Source organism: Saccopteryx leptura, chromosome 3 (genome assembly GCF_036850995.1).
Source record: "Saccopteryx leptura isolate mSacLep1 chromosome 3, mSacLep1_pri_phased_curated, whole genome shotgun sequence".
NCBI classification, from domain to species: Eukaryota; Metazoa; Chordata; class Mammalia; order Chiroptera; family Emballonuridae; genus Saccopteryx; species Saccopteryx leptura.
In genome coordinates, this window is record NC_089505.1 from 214,599,941 (window position 1) to 214,626,205 (window position 26,265).

General features: G+C 37.2%; 1 protein-coding gene across 1 annotated transcript in view; it reads left to right on the plus strand.

The window, feature by feature from the left end:
- SLC9A2 (solute carrier family 9 member A2) overlaps positions 1 to 25,896 on the plus strand; it is a 125,039-nt gene extending 99,143 nt beyond the window's left edge. Inside the window, exons 9-12 of the mRNA XM_066377507.1 lie at positions 3,072 to 3,168; positions 5,513 to 5,644; positions 16,368 to 16,458; positions 24,718 to 25,896. Of these exons, the coding sequence (XP_066233604.1) occupies positions 3,072 to 3,168; positions 5,513 to 5,644; positions 16,368 to 16,458; positions 24,718 to 25,088 (691 nt within the window). The 3' untranslated portion in view covers positions 25,089 to 25,896. The remainder of the gene's footprint in view (positions 1 to 3,071; positions 3,169 to 5,512; positions 5,645 to 16,367; positions 16,459 to 24,717) is intronic.
- The last annotated feature ends 369 nt before the right edge of the window (positions 25,897 to 26,265 follow it).

Genomic DNA, 26,265 nt, shown 5'->3' on the forward strand with positions numbered 1-26,265 from the left:
GAATAAAAACATTTCCAGATGAATAAAACCACCACGATAAAGTAAATGATAAAGGGTTTCAAAAAAAAGGAAAAGAATTTTATAGAAAAGCTTGCAGATGAAGGGAGGAATTAAAATAATAGAAATGATAATATTTGCAAAATTTAAATGAGTATTAATTACATAAAATAACAATGTCTGTGAAGTTTTAAATCTATACTTACTTAAAATTCTCAACAGTAATGGCTTATAAATTGAGAGGGAGGTAAATGGTATTATTGTGTTCTAAGGTCCTTGCATTGTCCAGAAATGGTAAAAATAAAAATGTATTTTGGACTTTATAAAGTCAATGATTAATATTATAATCTAAGGTAACCACTAAAAGGTAGTAAATGTAATAAGTAAAAATAGAACGGAAATTAAATAACAAAATAAATAATTTTAAAACAGCAATGAAGTAGATAAAACAATCTTAGAACACATGGGACAAGTAGACTGCAAACAATAAGAAAATAATCTTAACTCAAATGACATTAATTATACACTTACTCCAGTAAAAGAGAGAGCTGTTCAGAATAGATAAAAATTCATAGCTCACTTGTTTGTAAAGATACTACTGGGCTGGCCAGATAGTTCAGTTGGTTAGAGCATCGTCCTAAAGCACAGAGGCTGCTGGTTTGATCCCTGGTCAGGGCACATACAGGAACAGATCTATGTTCCTGTTTCTCTCACTCTGTCCCTTCCTCTCTCGCTAAAATCAATAAATAAAAAAGAGAAAGAAAAGATACTACTTAAATGTAAGTATATAGGAAGGTTATAAATAAAATGTTTTTAAAAAGATATGTCATTTAAAGCATTAAACAAAAGAAGGTTGTGTGATTACATTATTACCATAAAATGTAAACATTTATGGAGAAAATGTTGCTAGAGATAAAAAAAATACATTTTATAAAGATAAAGTTTTAAATTTTTAAAAAGGAATAACAAGTCTAAATTAGCATACAAATAACAGAAGCCTCAAAATATATAAACCAAAGTTTGACAGAACTACAAGTAAAAATATACAAATTCTTAAAGTGGATGTTGTAAGTATCTATAAACAAGAGAGGTAGTTGTGCACTTATCACTTGACTTATGCAAACATATGTTGGTTAAAATTTGGTAGGAATATTATACATGAAAATCAGGCACCGAAAAAAGTATTTATTTATCTTATTTGTTCAACTTTAAAATTCTGTGAATTAAATATGCTGATCAAAAAACCTTACTAGAAAGTTGGACAGCTATCTAAAAAACAATGTCTCAGTCTAAAAAGATGATTCTTAAAAAGTTATTTAAGCAATTGAGGCTAAGGCAATAATGAATTGTCTAAATATAGAGAAGTCTATCCTGATGACGCCTGTAATTTCTTTGTTCATTCCTTTGTATGTATTCATTATCATTGAACATAGATTTTGTACCCCGGGATTTACTGTTATTGTTGGTTTACAGGAACATCAACTTTGCATTTAAAAATAATATAAGGGAACCGTGTTCTTTATTCTGTGTGCCCGTGGCTCATCATCTGTATGCATTTATGTATATTAACAATCCCAGCTTTATTTTCTTATCTATTTATTTTATTGTACTATATATTTTTGTAAGCCCTCTCAAATTCTTTTTTAAGGAGTTAGAGTAAAGTTATATAAGTATAGTACATTCTCATTGTATGCAGTACTTAAGGTTCTATAAAGTTTTCTATGAACACTGATTTGCAAACACTGAACCATTGTTCCTGGGGAAAAGTACACAGGTTCCTGTGAGCCTCTGGTCCTAATATTTTAATCAGTCAATCAATATGTTTTGTTTAAAAACACCTTTTTTTTTTCTTTTTGGTGAGAGAGACAGAGAGATGGACAGACAGACAGGAAGGGAGAGCATCATCAATTCTTTGTTGCTGTACCTTAGTTATTCACTGATTGCTTTCTCATATGTGCCTTGACGGTGGGTGGGGCACTCCAGCCAAGTCATTGACCCCTTGCTCAAGCCAGTGACTTTGGGCTCAAGCCAGTGACCTTGGGGTCACATCTATGATCCCACGCTCAAGCCAGCGACCCTGCACTCAAGCTGGTGAGCCTGCATTCAAGCCAGTGACCTCGGGGTTTTGAATCTGGGTCCTCTGCGTCCCAGGCTGACATTTTACCTATTGTGCTACTGCCTGGTCAGGCTAAAAACATCTTCTTTAAAATATATTGTTGTTTTATTATTATTGAACTTGGGACCATACCTCATATTGTTGTGTGGCCACAACAGGACCACAGCTCATGCTTGAACAAAGCCTTTCCAACACAACTTTTCTTCAGAAGGCCCACCATAGCCTTCCTGTACATAGGAATACTAGACCCCACTTCAGAACTATGTTTAGGGGCCATTTAAAACAGCAAAATCACCAAAAAAAATACAAAACTTGAAAAACTTGTCACTGAGGACAATTTTTAAGTATGAGAACTGGAACAAGAAGGCAAAGCATTACCATGTTCATCTTCATTTAGGAACTTCCATGTCAATCAACTTAAATTTTTTTCCACTTTGCATGTGTCTGTGAATGACTGGGAAAGTGACAAAAGTGTTGATAATGTGTTTATAAATACATTTAAGCAAGTAGGTAAATTTGCTAGAATCCCTGAGTAATGGGGATCAACTGTATACGCATACATATTATAAATGGTGTCTTTGCAAATATATCTAATGAAGTATTTTAAAGCCCAGAATAGCAAAATACAGCTAATTAAGTTTCTTTATGGAAAAAAAATCCTATATTACTTTTTTATGGTATATTAGAAATAAAGAAATAGTATAAACTACCATAGTTTAACTTCTTTAAAAAATAATTGCATGAACAGACTCTGAAAACATGTGCATAATTAAACTAGTCCTAAATGATTTCAACACTGAGATAACATTTAAAAAATTTTTAATTACTTTAAAATGTTGAATAATTCTGAAGTGTCATTCTTTAAGATTCTTTTTAAATAATGATATTATATAAAAGAATGAATATTGATTTCAATATTTGTTGAATAATAAAACATTGTTTTTCCAAACTTTCACAGCGACTGTCGTGAAGAAAAAATAAGGAAGCTCACACCTGGTGAAATGGATGAAATTCGAGAAATATTATCAAGAAATCTCTATCAAATTCGTCAGCGAGTGAGAATAATTTATTTACATAATATTTGCTTAATTTTGACTGAAAACATGCCTTCCACCTTTGTGATATCCAATTATAGGTACATATTGTCCTACCATTATGCCAACCTCTAAAGTCCCACACCAAGCATCCTTACTTCTCTCAGACCCCATTTCACAGGTGTGGTCTTGTTAGGGTACCGCTCTCCTCTGGACACAATGAGTGAAGTCTTCTGAGAGTTCTGATGTTGGCCTGGAGATTTAAATACACACACACACACACACACACACACACACACACACACACTCACACATATAAAATAATTGTGAAGAAAATAATTGATGATTTTCTTTTTTATTTTTAAATGAAATACCGTTATAGCTCAGATTTTTTTATAGCTCAGATTTTAAAAAAAGTACCTAATCTTGTTATTCATAAAGTGCTTTAGTTTTTTTCTTTTAATGTGTCATTTGAGTCATTTCTTTAACTGCATTTCTATTACTAACATCTCAATCTAATAATTTGCTAAAAATATAACTAACACCTAGTGAATGCATACAATTTGCCAAGCCCCATTTCAATGCATTGCGTGTATTAGCTCGTTTAATCCTCCAATAAACGGTGTACCTATTGTCTCCACTTTACAGATGAAGAAACTGAGGCACAGGGAGGTAAAGTTGTACAAGTGCCACAGTTTGTCAGGAGTCCTCTCCATTCACATTGAGGTCATCTCTGTAGCTTCTTAACTGTTCTCCCTAAAGGCTGTCCCCATTCCATCCTACAGGACTGTTTATTCCTCCACCCTTTTCCCCAAAGCACCTTTTAATAGCAGCATTATCCTATTGAAATGAAATAAAACAATTGTGGCTTCCAGGCTAAACTGTTCTTTCGGAAATAGGGATCTTTGTTTTCAAGCTCTACTTCATCCAACCCTATTTCTGCACCTTTCTCCCTCACTCAGCCACCCCAAAACCTGCACAGAGTACAAGTCTGTCTTCATTCCTTGGCCTGTGGGGCTCAAGTCCCTGTCTCCACTGCTGCTTGCTTCCTGTCAGCTCAGTTGAACCATATTCTTCAATTTTTAAGGTTCCCCAACACCTTCTATATTATTTCCAACCTTGTCTTTAAATGAGCTCGTGCTGTACCATGTAAAGTTAGCATTTAATTTTATGATTTTGTATTATTTGTTAGCTTTCAATGCCTAACTAGGTGGGACGTTTCTCAAGGCAGGAACTGAGCCCTGGCCTGTATTACTTTTGCATTCTCTACTGGGCCTAATATAATCTAGACCAGCAGTTCTCAACCTGTGGGTCACGACCCCAGTGGGGGTCAAACAACCAAAACACAGGGGTCGCCTAAAGCCATCGGAAAATACATATTTATTATACAATACATTTTAAAATAAAATAAGTATTTCTGATGGCTTTAGGTGACCCCTGATTTTGGTCGTTCGACCCCCGCCGGGGTCACGACCCACAGGTTGAGAACCGCTGATCTAGGTACAGGGATATTACCAGGAAGTGTAGATTAATTCTATCAGAAAATGAAACTAATTACAAATGTCAGTTTGTTTTAGGAAACAGGTTTCTTTGTAGCTTATAAAACTAAAAATTTATCTCATATATAGTCCACCCTGAGACATTTTACTGCTTCACATATGAGGTCATTATCATTGCTGGTGGTAGAAGTTTCTTTCTCAATTTGAAATCCCAGCTGAAAAGAAATGTTCCTTAGTTAATCAAAAAGACACAGCACCACCAAGTGGCTCAAAGTGATTTATTTTTATACCAGTAATTGTTATTCAACAAAAAATACTGTAGATGACTTTTTAAAAATTTTTTTATTTATTCATTTTTTAGAGAGAGGAGACAAAGAGAGAGAGAGAGAGAGAATGGGGGGAGCAGAAAGCATCAACTCCCATGTTCCTTGACCAGGCAAGCCCAGGGTTTTGAACTGGCAACCTTAGCGTTCCAGGTTGACGCTTTTACCCACTGCGCCACTGCAGATCAGGCTGTAAATGACTTTTATTATTTTTTTTTCCCAAGCACTTAAAGATGAGTCCATACAAAGTACTTCAAGTTCGACGAAGGAACTTGATGAATTCAGTTCTTTTCCTCATTTATAATGGTCACACTTTCCAAAGGGGGAAAATAAAACGTATCCACTGGCTTTATTAGAAGATGAATTCCTTCAAAGATTTGAAAGAATGTTAATTTTTTTTTAAGAATGTTAACTTTCATAGTTTATTTTCCCCTTGCACATGAGTTGTTAAGTACCTTATTAAGATGTAAAGCCAAAGAGACGTGGTAGTTTTGGAATTTCTGGGCAGTGATCAATTTTTTGTTTGTTTTGTTTTTCTTTCAGACTCTGTCATACAACAGACACAATCTGACAGCTGACACCAGCGAGAGGCAAGCCAAGGAGATTCTGATCCGCCGGAGGCACAGTTTGCGAGAGAGCATTAGGAAAGACAACAGCTTGAATCGGGAGCGCAGGGTAACCTGGGTTTGTGCTTCTGGGATGCAGGAGGCTTCCAAGAACTGAGTTAGCAGCTGTTCTGGAAGTTCTGCTGAGGGTGGATCCACAGAAATCCTGGGATATAGTTCATTTAAAAGTCTTTTAGATGTTTCTTGAACACCTATTATGTTTCAGACATACTTCTAGGCACTTGGGACAAATCAGTCAACAAAACAAAAAGATTCCTACTTCTGTAGTGTCCCAGTAGAGCCCAATCTGTATCTACTTTGATCAGGCATCTCTGATTTGACTTCCTGGCACAGTGGGACACTCCTGTTTATCAGCAGGGCTGGCAGCCTCTTCGAGACTACTCTTGAGGCGGCTGTGAGGATTCTACTTATCAGTGCTGAGACCAACTGCCACCAGAGTTGGTGATTAGTTTGCAGCTGTCCACTGAGTCGTCTGCGATGTTATTCGTTGTCCAATTCCCTGAGTTTGCAGTGTGGTCCCAGCAGGGCAGGTTGGTGTTGCAGTGTACAAAGGCAAAGTTTCCTAAATTATAAAATGCTTCCCTCGGGGTGGATTCTATCATTGGGTAGATCAAAAAAGTTTATGTCTAGCTGCTGTGTGATTAGTACATTAGGAAATTTAAAGGTACTCACAATATCAGTAGCAGTAACAGCATTGTTATTATTGTTAGCATTATTAGCATTATACCTAATATTGACAACCAGAATGAACCACCTCATGATCATACTGGATGATTTCATTCTGGTTTGGCCAGTTTCTGGCTTGTCTCCTAGGCACTCTATATAGGTGTTCTACTATTTTGCTTTCCTACTGTTTTCTCCAGAATGTCCTGTGGTCTAAAATGCAGAGAGTATTATTTTTAATTCGAGAGCAGCGGAATATCTGTGTTCCATTGCTCAGGCAATTTCTATTGGCACACCAGGTTACATGTAGAATTATAATCGTATAAGGTACGATCATAAGGAGTACTAGGATCCAAATTAACAATTTTTCTAATTTACACATTCTCAGTCATTTGATGTGAGGTTATCTACTTTGATCTGTTGTATTTGTCCCTGTTTATTTACTGTCCACATGGTGTTGTATCCTGTATTGTAGATTATTTCCTGTTGGGAGAGAGAGAGAGAGATGTATCCATAGAGGATTTTATTATTATTTTATATGGTGGATTTTTCTTAATTTTAGGTATACTTCCCATTTTAATTTCTGCTTGTTCTAAATGGGGTTTAATCAGTTCTTCCAGGGGAGAGCTTCTATTTACTCTTGGTCTACTATTTAGGGCAAAGCATGCTTCGTTAAGAAGTGCTTGTAAATTGTTAAATTTTCTATCTATTAATAATGTATGACATTTGGCTTTTAATAATCCATTGTGTCTCTCTATTATTCCTGATGCTGTTGGGTTATATGGCATATGAAATTTCCAATCTATATTATTTATAGCAGCAAAAGATTGTACTCGGCTGGCTGTAAAATGGGTTCCTTGATCTGAATCTATGATTTTAGGAGTTCCAGAGAATGTTTTCCACATATTTAATGTCTTAATTGTAGTGGCTGCTGATGGGTGTTTTGCTGCCAAGGTGAACGTTATTCCTGTATGTACGTCAACCATCGTACATGCATACTTTTGTTGGAAAGGCCATGCCAAGGGTCCAATAAAGTCAATTTGGGCTTGAAAATTTGGTATGTGGGGTCTGTCTAACCCTGGTGGCTCTGTTGTCCGGAATGTAAATACTTTTTACAGGCTGTACATGTATTAATGCCTCTCTTTATGTCTTCTATTTTTGCCTTTAAATTTCTGGTTGTAAACCATTTATTCTATCATTGCTGTTTGTCCTGGATGTCCTAATTGGATATGAATTTCCTTTATAAACACTGGCGAGAAATCTAAGTATTCTTCTTGTATTTTATATTTATCCCCTTCCCTTTTTAACTTTATTGTAGGTATTGAGGGTATTTTATATTCTCCTGTATCTTCATCTTTTTCTAACCTTAACTTTACCCCATATGTTTTTGTTGTATCCCTGCTATTAATTTCTTTGCCTACCTTAATTCCTCTTGCTAGCTTATCTGCTATTTGATTCCCTAGTGTGGTTGGAGAATTATCTGTGGCATGAGCTGTTATATAGGTTACATAGAGCTTTATGTGTGATGTTAATTCATCTAGTTTCTCCCAGTGTTCCCTGGACCAGAGGTCCCTTCCATTAACTTGTTAATTATTTTGTTTCCATTTTCCTGACTATTCTGTTATTCCCTTATATACTACTGTTGAATCAGTAAAAACATATACTTTGGGTAGCCCCCTCTCCATAGCATATTCCATTGCCAGAAGGACTCCTATTAGCTCTGCACATTGAGCCGAGTCAGTCTTACCTTCCCTCGTGAGCGCTGTATTTGTCGCCGGATTGAAAGCTGCTGATCTCTATTTGGTCGAGTCACCAGCTACGGGGGCTGATCCATCTGTAAACCAGGCATTTTTCAGTGAGGGTCTATATTTAGGCCTCACTGCCTGTAGATTCTCGGACACCCATCGGTTCTCGACAATCTGTCTTGGGAGATCTATCTCCAGTTTGGAGGGACCTCCTCTGTGAGAAGGGCTGGTTCACCAGTGCTCGTTATTTCTCTGGAGTTTATATACCATTTCCATACCAGTAATTTCCCCACAATTTGGGTACCTGCCAATTCCTCGGCCGACATTTTAAGCCATGCTTTGGGGGGTAGTAAGGATCTGACTATTATTGGGTTCTGTCCTGTTAGTGGCTCTGTATGGAGGAGCACTGCATGTAGTACCCACATATGTTTCTCATAGGGTGAACATTTATTGTGGCAGTACGGAAATCTTTGGGACCAGAAACCTATTGGTATTCTTTATCACTTGGTCCTTTTTTATATAGGCCCCAACATCCGTGAGTTCCAGTGAATATTATGTCTAATGTGATTGTGTCTCCTGGTTTTGGTGCTGCTAATTTTTGATAGTGCTCTAAATATTCTTTTAATTGTTCCAAGGCTTCTTGTTGATCTTGCCCCCCCCCATGTAAAATCTATTGCCTTTCTCAGGGGTCCCCAAACTTTTTACACAGGGGGCCAGTTCACTGTCCCTAAGACCGTTAGAGGGCTGGACTATAAAAGAAACTGTGAACACTGCACACTGCACATATTTTATTTTAAAGTAAAAAAACAAAACGGGAACAAATACAATATTTAAAATAAAGAACAAGTAAATTTAAATCAACAAACTGACCAGTATTTCAATGAGAACTATGGGCCTGCTTTTCGCTAATGAGATGGCCAATGTCCAGTTCCATATTTGTCACTGCTGGCCATCACAAGTGATATGACGCTCTTCCGGAGCCGTGACGCATGCGTCCTGTGTCACCTGAAGTAGTACTGTACGTGAGCAACACCGCACTTTGCGGCGCCACCACATACAGTACTCCAGGAGCACAGAATGCATCCTGTGCTCCTCTCACTGACCACCAATGAAAGAGGTGCCCCTTCCGGAAGTGCGGCCTGGATAAATGGCCTCAGGGTGCCGCATGTGGCCTGCGGGCCATAGTTTGGGGACCCCTGGCCTTGCTAATTACTTTATGTATTGGTTCTGCTAATACTGACAAGTATGGAATGTGATTTCTGCAGTATGCAAATAATCCCATTAACTGTTGGGCTTCCTTTTTATTGCTGGGGGCCTTAATGCTAAGTATTTTACTTACTACCTTTTCTGGTATTTTCCTACCATCTGAGCTCTATTAAATTCCTAAAAATTTTACTTCTGTCCCTGGAGGTTGTATTTTTTTCTGAATTTATTGTTCATCGTACTCTTTTCAATTGTTCTACTAGTTTGTTTAAGTCTTTCTGGAGGTTTTCTTTGTTTTCATTATATATTATTATATCATCAATATATGTAATAATTTTGGATTGGTAATCCTTTGGATTTATGCTTGATGCTAATAAATTATGTGCAATTGCTGGTGAATTGTTGTATCCTTGTGGCAGCCTTTTAAATTGATAATGCTTTTCTTGCCACGAGAAAGTTGTAATTGTTCTGGAACCCTCATGAATGGGTATTGCAAAAAACATATCCAAGAGACTAATTGCTGCCATAAATCTTGGATTGTCCTTTGGTAAAATGTTAATTACTTCTTGTGCATCAGATAAAGTTCCATCTATACTAGGAGACTTTTTGTTGATATTTATATAGTCTAAAGTAATTCTATAGGTTTCATTTGTTTTTTTTACTTGTCACACTGGACTACTATATATATGTGATCTTCCTACCTCAATTATGTCTTCATCTATTTATTTATGGCATTTGTTACCTCTTGATGTCCACCTTTTAATGGGTATTGTGGGTTAAATGAGGTAAAAATATGGGTTTTATTTGCAACTGTGCTAAATTTGTTTGAAATTTATGTAATCTTGGTGTATATATTTTTAGCTCTAATAAATATGCTAATATATCCATTCCTATAATATTTTGAAAATTAGGGTTTACATAACAGGTTACTTCCTTCGTTAATCCTTTATAATATATAATTCCATCTCTTGCTGCTGCTGTTAATGAATCTCCTGTTATTCCTTCAACTCCAATTAATCTCTTTAAATTATATATTCCCCGTAGTAAGGAGACTTGGGAACCTGTATCTATGAGGAATTGTGTTTGAAATTTTTTACCACTACCTGGAAATTTTACTTCAATACACATTCACATAAGGACTTAAATGGGAAAAAATGAAATTTTACTTCAAGGGTAATATAAGGTCTATTATCTCCTGGTTTCTGTATAATTGCACTGCTCAATGTCTTTGCCATTGCTTGTATTTGCCCCCCTTGATCCTTGAGGGGCCATTCCAGTTTTTGACTGTTTTTGCTGGAATGGGTTATTTATATTTTCATTTTGATCGGAGAAAGGATTATTTTTATTGTTTCTTCAATTTTGGTTTTGATTTCCCTACTGTTTCCTGAATTTAAAAGGGTTATTTTGATTTTGTTGATTAAATAGATTATTTCTTTTCCAATAAGAGGCTTGGTCTTTTAAATAGTTGAGGTTTCCATGTTTAATAGGGCCCCTGTATGATGATTTAAAGTTATCATATTTATTATTTATTCTCCTATATTGGAACCTATTTGTGGTTCTTCTCCTTAGGTTTGGCATGGTTGTGTAATATGTAAATTGATTTTTCCCATTTAAGTCCTTATGTAATTGTATCCTCTCTAATGTGGATGCCCCTTGTAACAAGTTTTGTAAAAGTATTTATTATTCTCAGGGGCTCCATGTATGAGTGCTCTGATAATCCCTGATTTATTTTTATTTTCCCATGGGTTTTCCAAATCATCCTCATATATGCTTAGTAAATGTACTAGCTTTCTCAACTGTATTTTTAAATCTCCTATTTCTGTCCATCTAGCTGTTGTTGCTCCTGATGTTAGGTCTATTTTAGAGTATGATGTTTTCCATGCTTCCCTAATTCAGTTCCATAATGATGCTTTTCTGTCTTTACTTTTGTCTATTAGCAATCCAAGTTGTGTTTAATTTTGGGGGTTTTCTTTTTTTTTTTTTTTTTTTTTTTGCATTTTTCTGAAGCTGGAAACAGGGAGAGACAGTCAGACAGACTCCCGCATGCGCCCGACCGGGATCCACCCGGCACGCCCACCAGGGGCAACGCTCTGCCCACCAGGGGGCGATGCTCTGCCCATCCTGAGCATCGCCATGTTGCGACCAGAGCCACTCTAGCGCCTGAGGCAGAGGCCACAGAGCCATCCCCAGCGCCCGGGCCATCTTTGCTCCAGTGGAGCCTTGGCTGTGGGAGGGGAAGAGAGAGACAGAGAGGAAGGTGCGGCAGAGGGGTGGAGAAGCAAATGGGCATTTCTCCTGTGTGCCCTGGCCAGGAATCGAACCCGGGTCCTCCGCACGCTAGGCCGACGCTCTACCACTGAGCCAACTGGCCAGGGCCTAATTTTTGGGGTTTTCAATTGCATTTATAACTGCTTTTAATTCATCTGCAGATAGGAGGGTTGTATGTCCTTCCCTGTTCATAAATTTTTATTAGCCAGTCTACATCTGTATAATTTCCTTGAATTAATTTTTTTCTTCAATCTGCTAGCTCTGTTTGGGTGTATGGATTAAATTTAATAGTTTCCTCATTACTAGCATCTTCTTGTTTAATAGTTTTCTTATTATTGCTGGGTCTGCTTTTTTTTTTTTTTTTTTTTTTTACAGAGTCAGAGAGAGAGTCAGAGAAAGGGACAGATGGAGACAGACAGACAGGAACGGAGAGAGATGAGAAGCATCAATCATTAGTTTTTCATTGCAACACCTTAGTCATTCATTGATTGCTTTCTCATATGTGCCTTGACCATGGGCCTTCAACAGACCAAGTAACCCCTTGCTCAAGCCAGCGACCTTGGGTCCAAGCTGGTGAGTTTTGCTCAAACCAGATGAGCCCGTGGCCAAGCTGGCAACCTCGGGGTCTTGAACCTGGATCCTCCACATACCAGTCCGATGCACTATCCACTGTGCCACTGCCTGGTCAGGCTGCTTTGACTCTTACTAATACTTTCCCTGCTAGTTCCTTGCCTTTGTGTCTATCTGCATCTATGTGTTCAATGGTTTGGAGGAGAATTCCTGTAATTTCCTTTCCTTCTGCTCTTGCTGTAATAGGGTTTAAGTTGTTTGGGTTTTTAAGGTTGCATGAGATGTTTTCTGCGACTGGGACTTTAAAGCTTTTCCTTAGGCAGTCCTCTGTCATCCTCCAAGGATTTTCGGAAGTGGTATTATAGGGATCTTTTCTTTCTTAAAGATTTTTCTAAAGAAAGTTCTAATCTTTGCCATTTTCCTTTTTAATACTAATTCCTACTCCATATCTTCCAAATTGGTAAAATGTTTTTGGGTTAATATGTGGATATCTGAAACTAGTTTCTACTCTATACTTCCTCCAGCACTCTCTTAGGCCTTTAGTTAGTTTTAGCTCTAAGCAATATAATATTTCATGAATTTGCTCTGGAGCTTATTTTGTAGATCCTTTTTATATCATTTTTTAAATAATTTATGGACTTTAGAATGGTTTTCTCAGAGTTGCCTTTCAAGAGTGACAACTATCTGCTGAGTCCAACTTGGGATATTCGCTCTCCTTAGTAGTATAGGCTGGTCAGTATACACACCTGACTGGGTCAGACCCGAAGATGGAAGAATAAATTTTTGCCTCTTAGTATTGGCCAGCTGGTATACACCCACAACTAGGCCAGACCTGGAGATGGAAGAGGTTTCCCTTAGCTTCCAGTGGACAGCCTTAAAACTGTATGAGGTCAAAAGATTTATCAGCTTTTGGCAGATGGCCACTAAACCATATGGAGTTTACACATTTCCCTTCACTTCTGCCCTCTGATTTTAAGCCAAAAATTTCTAATTGAAATTGCCTTTTTAAGGCTGAGTGCCGACTACCCCAGTTGTCCAAGCTCTACTTCGATCAGGTGTTTCTGATTCGACTGCCCCATGCAGTGGGACACTCCTGCTTATCAGCAGGGCTGGCAGCCTCTTTGAGATTACTCTTGAGGCAGCTGTGAGGATGCTACTTATCAGTGCTGAGACCAACTGCCACAGGAGGAAAGACAGGACCGACACACAAGTTAGTTGCAAGACTCACACAGGCAGTTTGTTACTCACAAATTCTTTTGGTGTGCCTGGGTTCAGCTTTAGGGGGCCCCGTCAGTGTGCTCTTCTCAGCTGTCTTTGGTCAGAGCAGCATGGAGACAGACCATTTTCACGTTCACACATGTCTAGGCAACCACCTCAGCAGGGGTGGGGGCCCTTAGCTTTAGTACCTTTTCTGGCCAGTGCCTTCTGTTAAAAGGCAATTTACAGGATTATCATCTCAAAACATCTTTTTGGGAGTTCCTCCAGGGAGCCCTTTTTATGTTAATCTACTGAAGATATTCCTAGGGAAGCTTCTTGTTTATGTTAATTTACAGAGTTATGAGATCAAGCCATTTCTTATCTATGTATAATTTCACACACATACTAACTTTGCCCTGCTTGAAAGTCAGAGTCTGTTTATCATATTTGTTCGCACTATATAAATTCCTATCCAGACAGCACTTTATTTCATTTCCTTGATTTTAATATTAAATCTTAGTTACTTTTATATATCTTCCACATTATTCTGTATTTCTATATGCTTAATTACTATAACCTTTGTATTACTGCAACGTGAAGAATTCATATTCTAGTAAGGGGTAAATGATTACCAATAGTCAGAGTAAACAAATTATCTGTTATAAAAAAGGCAATAAGTGCTATGGGGGAAGAAAATTGCCAAAGAAGGAAGTTGGGAGTACAGGGAAGGGTCAGGGCAGTTAAAATTTTAAACAAAATGGCTGGGCCAGGCTTTATTTGGAAAGTAATATTTGAGCTGTCCAGGGACAGATTAGCCCCAAGGTACATAAGCCCAGGTGTGCTGACTTTGAGAAGGCCACAGTGGCTGGGGAGTGAGTGATCCCAGGCTTGCTTACCATTTTACTTGGTCCAGAACACTGTCATTGATTAGAAAAGCCATGTCAAAATATCATGATTACTTAATATAACACAGAAGGCATACATCTTATTTATTTATTTTTATTTTTTAAAAAAATTTGGATGAGAGAAAGGGAGACAGTGAGATAGACTCTCACATAAGCCCTGACGGAGATTCACCCAGAAAACTCATCTGGGGTTGGTGCTCACATACTGAGCCATTTTTAGTGCCTGAGGCTGATGTGCTCAAACCATCCAAGCCATCGTCAGTGCTGGAGGACATGCTTGATCGAGCCACTGGCTGTGGGAGGGGAAGAAGGAGAGAAGGGGGAGAGGGAAGAGGGCAGAGAAGCAAATGATCACCTTTCCTCTGTGCCATAACTAGGAATTAAACCTAGGATGTCAATACACCAGGCCAACCCTCTACCCACTGAGCCACTGGACAGGGAAAGCATTTATTTTTAATAATATTCTATATTTGGTTGTCAGATATCAAAATTTTATCTGTGAGCAAGATTATTTTTTCTTATGTGTTAAATGTGGCAGTATTGATTAAAATTAAAGAAACTAAGGACAGTGGTACTGGATTTGTGAGGAAATTAGCTAGTGTTAAGCCCAATCCGGAGGGACCCGAAACATTGAAGACATGAACAAGGTTCGTTGATTACACACCAAAGCTTTATTGTCTAGCTTGGCCAAGCGGTGGCGACTCCGACAGAAATCTGAGGGAGAGCGCGCTGGCCCTTTGTTCTACCTAGTTTTTATAGGTTTGTAAGTGGGAAGTACAGAAGCAAAAATTGTAATTAGGAGCCCTTTACCATTATTGGTTATAGTCATATGTCCTTTAACATGATAGGACCATGTTCAATTTGCAAGCCATACATCATTTTGGAGAAAAAAAAATTTACAAGTCAACACAATGGTGAAAGATGTCTCTTTACATATTAAAAGGCATTCCTATATTTTCTAGTGTTTATCCACCATCTCTTTGTCCAGAGTCACACACATTAACTATATGCATTCATATGGGAGAGGTAGTTTCCAAGGGGACAAATGCCTGCAAATGGCTCATTACTATAAGAAAAGGTTTATTTTGGCTTTTCCCTTCCTGCACCTGGCTAGCCATTCATCCCTTTCCCACAGGTGTGGTGGAATGTCAGGGAATTCATGTTTTCCTTCCCTTTGCATTTACAACACAATGCCAAGGACCATCCTGGTTATGCCAATCACACAGTACAGAGACTATTTCTCATAATTTCTCTGCACACCTTAACCCAAATTAATAAAATGTTCTTCAATCCTCTTAAAATATTAATATTAATTCTGTAGTTTTTGGTACCTTACAACACCCGCAGGTGAAGTGGCACAGTGGCTCCTTAGGGCTCCTCAGTAGTAATACTTTTTGTTCTATCATTTTTAAGAATTATTAAAGTAAATAAAAACTAAAATATGCTACAATTTTTAATCTCTCTTCTTCCACATCCCTATAGGTTCTAAGGCTTTCTTGCTGATATTGTCATAAATAGGTGGTTCGGTACCTTTTCCTTATGAAATCCCTTTACATCTTGTTACTAAGGATCACCCTTTATTTCCATTGTATTTTACTTCTGATTTCTTTTATATTTTAGAAGAGGTTTAGTGATTTTAAATGAAGTATTTATTGCTTGGAACTTTCTTTCCCATGCCTAAAGCCCCTCACAAAAGAATTTTAAAATTGAGAACTAAAATTTTAATTTTTTTTTAATTTTTTTGTTTTGTTTTGTTTTTGTATTTTTCTGAAATTGGAGATGGGGAGGCAGTCAGACAGACTCCCGCATGCGCCCAACTGGGATCCACCCAGCACGCCCACCAGGGGGCGATGCTCTGCCAATCTGGGGCGTCGCTCTGTTGCAACCAGAGCCATTCTAGCGCCTGAGGCAGAGGCCACAGAGCCATCCTCAGCGCCCTGGCCAACTTTGCTCCAATGGAGCCTCGGCTGCAGGAGGGGAAGAGAGAGACAGAGAGGAAGGAGAGGGGGAGGGGTGGAGAAGCAGATGGATGCTTCTCCTATGTGCCCTGGCTGGGAATCGAACCTGGGACTCCTGCACACCAGGCCGATGCTCTACCACTGAGTCAACCTGCCAGGGCCAAAATTTTAATTTTTTTACTAAGGTGTGTAATCAAATTTTAAACTTTTAATGTATCATAAATAACATCTGCATAGTCTAAAGTTTTCTGTTTCTTTTACAGGTTTCTGCTTCAACCTCCCGATACTTATCCTTACCAAAAAATACAAAGCTTCCAGAAAAGCTACAAAAGAAAAAGAATATTTCTAGTGCAGGTAATGACTATATTTGGAGCAGAAAGATTTGAAACTTATTAACTAATGTGTATAGAACAGAAAGATGACCTTATTCTGCTTCTTCCTTAAGCACAATGAGTTCAATAGCTTGCAAATCTAAAGTAACAATATGGTAGCCTTCTATTATCATTGCAACCTTTTTGAATGGAATTCTTTGCACATTATAAAAAATTCAATCAGTTATTTCTCATAATGATTCTATTTGAAATAACAAAAACAAATATTATCATATTGTTTGGGAAAAGGTGAACAGAAAAGTTGGAAATGTGCAAAGGTGTATTTAATTTTTTACAGTAATTCTAATGTATTTTCATAAAGGCAGCCATATATTTTTCCATCTGGATGTAATTGTGTAAGCTTTGACATAAAGACTACTATCTTTTTATTTGATGACAATCTTTTTTTATTAATTTAAATGGGGTGACATTGATAAATCAGGGTACATATGTTCAGAGAAAACATCTCCAACTTATTTTGACCTTTGATTATGTTGCATACTCATCACCCAAAGTCAAAGTCTCTTCCGTCACCTTCTATCTGTTTTTCTTTGTGCCCCTCCGCTTCCCCTCCCCCGACCTCCTCCATCTCCTCCCCCTCTCCGCAGTAACCACCACACTCTTGTCCGTGTCTCTAAGTCTCATTTTTATGTTCCACCTATGCATGGAATCATATAGTTCTTAGTTTTTTCTGATTTACTTATTTCACTCAATATAATGTTATCAAAGTCCATCCATGTTGTTGTAAATTATCCAATTTTATTATTTCTTATGGCTGAGTAATATTCCATAGTATACATGTACCACCTCTTCTTTATCCAGTCATCTATTGAAGGGCTTTTTGTTTGTTTCCATATCTTGCCCTTGTTGCCTGTGTTGTTCACAATGCTGCAGTGAACATGAGACTGCATGTGTCTTTATGTACCAATGTTTTTGAGATTTGGGTGTATATACCCAGTAGAGAAATTGCTGAGTCATATGGTAGCTCTATTTTTAATTTTTTGAGGAACCACCATATTTTATTCCATAATGGTTGTACTACTTTACATTCCCACCAATGGATGAGAGTTCCTTTTTCTCTGCAGCCTCTCCAACACTTGTTATATTACCTGTCTTGTTGATAATAGCTTATCTAACAAGTGTGAGGTGGTATCTCATTGTAGTTTTGATTTGCATTTCTCTAATAGCTAATGAAGATGAGCATCTTTTCATATATCTGTTGGCCACTTGTATTTATTCCTGGGAGAAGTGTCTGTTCATGTCCTCTTCCCATTTTTTTTATTGGATTGTTTGTTTGTTTGTTGTTGAGTTTTATGAGTTATTTGTATATTTTGGATATTAGACCCTTATCTGAGCTGTTGTTTGAAAATATCATCTCCCATTTAGTTGGCTGTCTATTTGTTTTGCTGTCAGCTTCTCTTGCTGTGCAAAAGCTTCTTAGTCTGATGTAGTCCAATTCATTTATCTTTGCTTTCACTTCCCTTGCCTTTGGAATCAAATTCATAAAATACTCTTTATGGCCAAGGTCCATGAGTTTAGTACCTATGTTTTCTTCTATGTACTTTATTGTTTCAGGTCTTATATTTAGGTCTTTGATCCATTTTGAATTAATTTTAGTACAAGAGGACAAACTATAGTCCAGTTTCATTCTTTTGCATGTGGCTTTCCAGTGTTCCCTACACTATTTGTTGAAGAGACTTTCTTTTCTACATTGTATGTTGTTGACCCCTTTATCAAAAATTATTTGACCATATATATGTGGTTTTATTTCTGGGCTTTCTATTCTGTCCCATTGGCCTGAATGTCTATTTTTCTGCCGGTACCATGTGTTTTGATTTTCGTGGCTCTATAATATTATATAATTTGAAGTCAGGTATTTAATGCCCCCAGCTTCAATCTTTTTCTTTAGGATTTCTTTGGCAATTTGGGGTTTTTTATAGTTCCATATAAATCTGATGATTTTTTTGTTCCATTTCTTTAAAAATGATATTGGAATTTTGATGGCAATTGCATTAAATTTGTATATTGCTTTGGGTAATATAGTCATTTTGACTATATTTATTCTTCCTATTCAGGAACAAGGAATATTTTTCCATTTCATTGTATCTTTTTCAATTTCCCTTAACAATGCTTTGTAGTTTTCATTATATAGGTCCTTTACATTCTTTGTTATGTTTATTCCTAGGTATTTTATTTTTTTGTTGTTGCAACCATGAAGGGGATTGTTTTTTTGAGCTCATTTTTTGATGTTTCATTGTTGGCATATAGGAAGGCAATTGACTTTTGTATATTAATTTTGTATCCTGCGACCTTACTGTATTGGTTTATTGTTTCTAGTTGTCTTTTTTTGAAGTCTTTGGGGTTTTCAATGTGTAGGCTCATCTCATCTGCAAAAAGTGAAACCTTTACTTCTTCTTTCCCAATATGAATGCCTTTTATTTCTTTCTCTTGTCTGATTGCTCTGACTAGAACTTCCAGCACTATGTTGAATAAGAGTGGAGAGAGTGGATAACCTTGTCTTGTTCCTGATTTTAGGGGAAAAGTCCTCAGTTTTATGCCATTTAATATGATGTTAGATGATGGTTTATCATAAATGGCCTTTATTATGTTTGAGATATTTTCCTTGTATACCCATTTTGTTGAGTGTTTACACATAAAATTGTGTTGTATTTTATTGAATGCCTTTTCTGCATCTACTGATAGGATCATATGGTTTTTGTCCTTTGTTTTGTTGATATGGTGTATTACGTTAACCGTTTTACGTATATTGAACCATCCTTATGATTCTGGGATGAATCTCACTTGATCATGATGTATTATTATTTTAATGTGTTGTTGTATTAGATTTGCTAGTATTTTGTTTAGTATTTTAGCATTAGTGGTATTGGTCTGTAGTTTTCTTTTTTTGTGTTGTTCTTGCCAGGTTTCAGTATGGGAGTTATGTTGGCCTCATAAAATGTGTTTGGAAGTATTGCTTCTTCTTCAATTTTTTGGAAGACTTTGTGTAGCATAGGAACCAAGTCTTCTTTGAATGTTTGATAGAATTCATTAGTATAGCCGTCTGGCCCTGGACTTTTATTTTGGGGGAGGTTTTTGATAGTTGTTTCTATTTTCTCACTGCTTATGGGTCTGTTTAGGCTTTCTGCTTCATCATGATTCAGTCTAGGAAGATTGTATTGTTCTAGGAATTTATCCATTTCTTCTAGATTGTTAAATTTGGTGGCATATTGTTTTTCATAGTATTCTACAATAATTCTTTGTATATCTATGATGTCTGTGGTGATTTCTCCTCTTTCATTTTGGATTTTGTTTATGTGAGTCCTTTCTCTTTTTTCCTTAGTGAGTGTTGCCAAGGGCTTGTCAATTTTGTCGATCTTTTCAAAGAACCAGCTCTTTGTTTCATTAATTTTTTCTATGCTTTTTCTGTTCTCTATTTTGTTTATTTCTGCTCTGATTTTTATTATTTCCTTTCTTCTGCTGGTTTTGGGTTGCCTTTGTTCTTCTTTTTCTAGTTTCTTAAGATGTGAAGTTAAGTGGTTTACTTGGGCTCTCTCTTGTTTGTTCATATAGGCCTGTAGTGATATGAACTTCCCTCTTATTACTGCTTTTGCTGCATCCCAGAGATTCTGATATGTTGTATTGTTATTTTCATTTGTCTATATGTAACTTTTGATCTCTGCTTTTATTTGTTCTTTTACCTACTTATTTTTTAAAAGTGTGTTGTTTAGGTTCCACATTTTTGTGGGTTTATTTACCCTTTTTTTGAAGTTGAATTCTAGTTTCAAGGCTTTATGATCAGAGAATATGCTTGGTATAACCTCAGTCTTTCTGAATTTGTTGATGTTATTTTTGTGGCCTAACATATAGTCAATTCTTGAGAATGTTCCATGTATACTAGAGAAAAATGTATACTTTGGCACTTTGGGATGAAATGTCCTATAGATGTCTACCATATCCAATTGTTCTAGTGTTTCATTTAAGGCCAATATTTCTTTATTGATTTTCTGTTTGGATGAACGATCTAGAGCCATCAGCACTGTATTGAGGTCTCCAAGTATGATTGTATTTTTGTCAGTTTTTGTTTTTAGGTAAGTAGCTGTCTTATGTATTTTGGTGCTCATTGGTTTGGTGCATATATATTAAGAAGTGTTATGTCTTCTTGATTCAATGTCCCCTTAATCATTATGAAATGACCATTTTTATCTCTGATTACCTTTGTTGTCTTATAGTCAGTATTGTTAGATATGAGTATTGCTATACCTGCTTTTTTTGGATGTTATTTGCTTGGAGTATTGTTTTCCAGCCTTTCACTTTGGATTTGTTTTTATCCTTGTATCTTAGAAATGTTTCTTGTAGGCAGCATATAGTTGGATTTTCTTTTTTAATCCATTCTGCTACTCTGTGTCTTTTTATTGGTGAGTTCAATCTATTTACATTTAGTGTAATTATTAACACTTGAGGGTTTCTTATTGCCATTTTATATATTGCTTTCTGATAGTTTTGGATCTTGTTTGATTATTCTCTTTTGTTTTTCTATCATTTGTTTTTGTTTGGTTGTAATCCATACTTCTTTCCTCTGTTGCTTCTTTTTTCAGTCCATGTGCTTCTGTGGTGGTTTTTTTCAGGGGTGGTTACCATTAAGTAATGAAAAGGATACCTATTATGTTCATTGTAGTACATTATCTCATGAGTGCTTCTGCACTCCATCCTCCTTTGCTACTGTTAATTTTTTTCCTCTCCCCTTTTTTGTTTTGGTTGTCACAGATTATGTTTGTTTTTATTGTGTTCTTGATGGAGCTTTTACTTGTGGTTTTGCTTTGTTTTGTTCTTTGTATCTGGTTGGAAAACCCCCTTTAGTATTTCCTGAAGTGGGGATGTTCTAGTGATAAATTCCCTCATCTTTTCTGTATCTGTGAATGATTTTATTTCTCCTTCGTATTTGAAGGATAGCTTTGATGGGTATAGTATTCTTGGCTGGAAGTTCCTCTCTTTCAGAATTTTTAATATTGGGGTCCACTCTCTTCTAGGTTGTAGAGTTTCTGCTGAGAAATCTGATGATAATCTAATGGGCCTTTCTTTATATGTTATATTCTTCTTTTACCTGGTTGCGTTGAGAAATTTTTCTTTGTCTTTTGTTTGTCTCAATTTCATTATGTTGTGCCTTGGAGTAGGTTTGTTAGGGTTAAGATAACTCGGTGTTCTGTTTGCTTCTTGAATTTGAGGCTTTAGTTCTTTCCACAGGCTTGAGAAGTTCTTGTCTATTTTTTTAATAAATAAATTTTTATTAATTTTAATGGGGTGACATCAATAAATCAGGGTACATATATTCAAAGAAAACATGTCCAGGTTGTCATTCAATTATGTTGCATACCCATCACCCAAAGTCAGATTGTCCTCCATCACCTATCTAGATTTCTTTGTGCCCCTCCCCCTCCCCCTCTCCCTCCTTCCCTCCCCCTGCCCCCCATAACCACCACACTCTTGTCCATGTGTCTCGTTTTTATGTCCCACCAATGAGTGGAATCCTGCAGTTCTTGATATTTTCTGATTTACTTATTTCACTCCGTATAATGTTATCAAGATCCCACCATTTTGTTGTAAGTGATCCGATGTCATCATTTCTTATGGCTGAATAGTGTACCGTGGTGTATATGTGCCACATCTTCTTTATCCAGTCTTCTATTTTTTTTTTTACAGTGATTAAAGCCTTTAAGCAAACTCTTGGCCAATACAAAGTTCTCGTCTATTATTTGTTTGAATATGTTCTCCATGACATTTTCTCTCTCTTCTCCTTCTGATATACCCATTTTTCTTATGTTGCTCTTTTTGATGGAGTCAGACAATTCTTGTAGGGCTTTCTTGTTTTTTTTAAATTTGTGAATCTCTCTCTTCTTCTCTCTGTAGTGCCTCTAGTTGCCTGTCTTATATGTCACTAATTCTCTCCTCTGTCTGGCCTGTTCTATTAGCTAAGCTTGTTATCTCATTTTTCAGTTCATGAATTGAGTTTTTCATCTCTGTTTGATTCATTTTCATAGTTTCAATTTCCTTGGTGATGTATTCTTTCTGTTCATTGAATTGTTTTCTGAGCTCCCTAAATTGCTTTTCTGTGCTTTCTTGTATATCCCTGAGTATTTTTGGGATTTAAGTTTTAAATCTCTGTCATTTAACTCCAAGGTTTCCAAGCTACTGAGCTTTTTTTCTATAGATTTTTCTTATCTATCTGAGCTACATCTCTGTCTTTTGTATCCATGATATTCGATTTTTTTTCCTTAATGGCATTTGAGAGTGATATTGTTAATAACCCTAATAAGAGTTGATAAAGAATAAAAATATAAAAATTAAGAAGAAAAAATTAAAACAAAAAAATTTTTTTGAGAACTTACAGTAAAAAACTGAAAATTATATTGTGCTAAAACGGAACAAGCACTACATAGAATGGAGGGCCTGAGTTGGGGAGAGGTGACAAAGAGGCAAAAAAAACAAGGTAAGAACCCACAAAATGCTACAAGAAAAAAAATTGGATCAAGAATAAAATAATTTTTTTTTGTAAATGATGGTCAAATGAGAGATATAGTGAAAGAGATAAGAAGAAAAAAGTACAGTGAAAAATGCAAATTCTATTGTATTAAGTGGAACATAAATTACATAGAATGGAGGGCCGGAGTTGGGGGGAATACTAATGCAATAAACAGTGAAATAAAAAGCACACAAAGTACCACAAAGAAAAAATTTGAATCCAAAATAAAATAATTTGTGAGGATCAATTGAGAGGAAAAGTGAAAGAGAAAAGAAAAAACCAAAAGGGAGAAAGAAAGAGAAAAGAGAAAGTAAAAATAAAATAGAATAGAATGGAAAATGTAACAACTATGGGTAATGAAATTCAAAATGAAAAGAAAAGAGTAAAATGGAAAGAGGATAAGAGGACCAAAGTGGAAGAAAAAGAGATACAAAACTGAAAAGAAAAAAAATGGAAAAATTTATAAAGACTGGATTTTTTTCTGGTTTTGAGAGGTTATCTTTTTCCCTTTTCTTCTTTCTCTTTTTGGCCGGTGACACTCTTAGGTATAAATTTGCAGTGGATATGTTGCTATGGTGATGACATAAACTAGGTCTCAATCCCATTGGTAGATGACCTTGTTAGCGTCTGCAGGCTCTGACAGTGGGAGAGTCTGTTTTCCTGGAGTCTCTCTCCTAGTCTCTCCTTCCTGAACCAGCAGCCTGGGGGACCCAGCTGTGAAGTTGCTGCTGCCACTGCCTGGAGAGCAAGAGACTCTAAGAGCTGACAAATCCCCTCTCTATCTCCACTCAACGCAGGTTTCTGGGGATGACAATCTTTTTTTTTTTTTTTTTTTGGGGGGGGATGACAATCTTTACATAGACTCCAAACCATTTTTTTGTGAAACCCCAAAAAATATCATGTTATTAAAATGTAGATGTAACAGTGATACCTCCACCATTTTTTGTTTATTAAACCAAGAAAAGGGAAGTCTAATGATGGCCTGTGGTAATGGAGAGAAATGAAGAGGGAGGAAAAGAGAGGGCGTGCTGGATATTCAGAACAGTGGGCCATGTTACCACTGAGCATCCATCAAACATGTTATTTCCAAGAATCTCAATGCCTGAGCAAGTGTCCCACCAGCTGTCCTACCCACAGTAGTCTAGGACCTTAATTTTGACAGTGAGTTGGTTCTAAGCATGACTCCTCCCTTTCTTTGGAAAGTGCACATTGGTGTTTTACCCTTTTTATAAAAATATGAAGAAAATAAACAGGCTATACAGGAAATTCCAGAGCAAGACAAAAATCTTCATAATAGCTAATTCTTGGTGTCTTGCTGTGAGCCAGAGCCCTACCTGAGCCTTCCTTGGATAGTTCCTAGGGGCAGGTGAGAGTATGCTGCTCCATGATCTCAGTTTGCATGCCAGCTCCACCACTTATTGACATCCCTTGAGCCTCAGTTACTTCATCTGCAAAATGTGTGATTGAGATAACTAGGTTAATGTATTTAAGAGTTCTGAGAACAGTGGCTGGTACATAGTAAAGACTCTTTCAAATTAGTGTGAAAACACACTTGTGGACCTGAATGCTACTGAGATCATGCAAAATGCCCAGATCTCTCAGCTAAAGTCAAGAGGGAGCCATCTGACCCCCACAGCAAGTGCTGACCAATGCATTGCAGAGTCACTGGTAACACCTTCTTTCCAAAATGCTTTATGATGGTGTCCTTCTTTTGCTCTGTGGTAGGTGGCAATACCAGCGACTCAGACACAGATTCTGGGACCACCGTCCTCAATTTGAAGCCCCGAGCAAGGCGCTTCTTGCCAGAACAGTTCTCAAAGAAAGCCCCCCAACCCTACAAAATGGAATGGAAGAATGAAGTGGACGTTGATTCTGGCCGAGGGCAGCCCTGTGCTCCCCCAGTTCCTCACAGCAAAGAGGGGGCCACACAGACCCCAGGCATGCTCCGGCAGCCCCTTCTCTCCAAAGGCCAGTTTGGCTCAGTGTGGGAAGACAGTGTGACTGAAGGTGACCGACCCAAACCACCCCCCAGGCTGGTCCGAAGGGCATCAGAACCTGGAAGCCGGAAAGCCCGCTTCGGGAGTGAGAAGCCGTAATGGAAATGGCCAGAGTAGACGTGGGAATGAGGCTGTGACTGACCCAGCACATCTGTGGTTGTTACTCCAAAACCTGATACAGAGAATCTGTTTCAAACCCTCCATGCATCTACATCCTCTCTCTGGCTGCTGGAGTCATGCCCTTGATTGATGGGACATCTGCTTATCCCAAGCAGAGGAAAATCAGTGAGAAAAAGTCCCATGAAATGTCTCTTGTGACGTTTTGCTAGCAGTTGTAATCTTTGTAGACCTAAAGGAAAAAAACCATGGGTGCCTTTATTGAACTTGAATGATAGAACTTGAAATTTTTAACACACACTTGTTAGTAAAAATTTTAATATATACATATGCCTCAAATTTTATTTATGAAAAAAATATGTATATCTGTGATCCGTTTTTAAGTGAATGGCATTTAACAATACTCTGAACATCTTCTGAAGGTGTAGAGGGCAGCTCCTGGCAGCGGCCCATCAGCTCAGAGTCCAGTATCCTGGGTTCCAAGCCAGGAGCAGGTGAGGTGTCCTAGCCCCAAGAGCCTGGATCAGAAGTCCCATTATGTCTAGAGAATAATGAAAGATCAGGTAGATTTTCATTTGTTCCTCATTCTACTGTGCATTGGGGTGACATATAGATTCCATTGCCTCTTTGTGTTTAAATGATGCAAAGAGGAAAGCTGTGTGGGTGACACCAGTTTGTGATGTGTGACAAATCAGGTGGTGGCTCTGGATATAGTTCAATCGTGGGACCTCATGTGGCATTGGGCAGCATCTGCTGAAAACTTTCCATCAGGTTTCATAGTGTGTGATACTTACTGGAAGGAGAAGGCAACAGGTTCCTGTTCACACCCATCCATGACCTCCTGCTTCAGAATTTTTCTATAGAACATTATAGAACTTTGTATCCAGGTACGAGGCTCTAAGCAGAAATCTGAAAGGTTTTATAAACAATATTTCAATGTTTAACAAATTGGTTAGAGTTTAGGCTTTGAATTTTATTCAGAAAGGAAGCACTTTGGAGAATGCGGGAATTCTATTATTTTGCACTAATCTGTAAATTTTTTACCTCTCCCACAAATAAAGTGGTAACTCATTTCTTCATATAAAAATAGATTCTACTTATCTGAGTACTTTTTTTTAAAGTACAGCAGAAAGACAAGCAGTGGAACATAATCATTAAA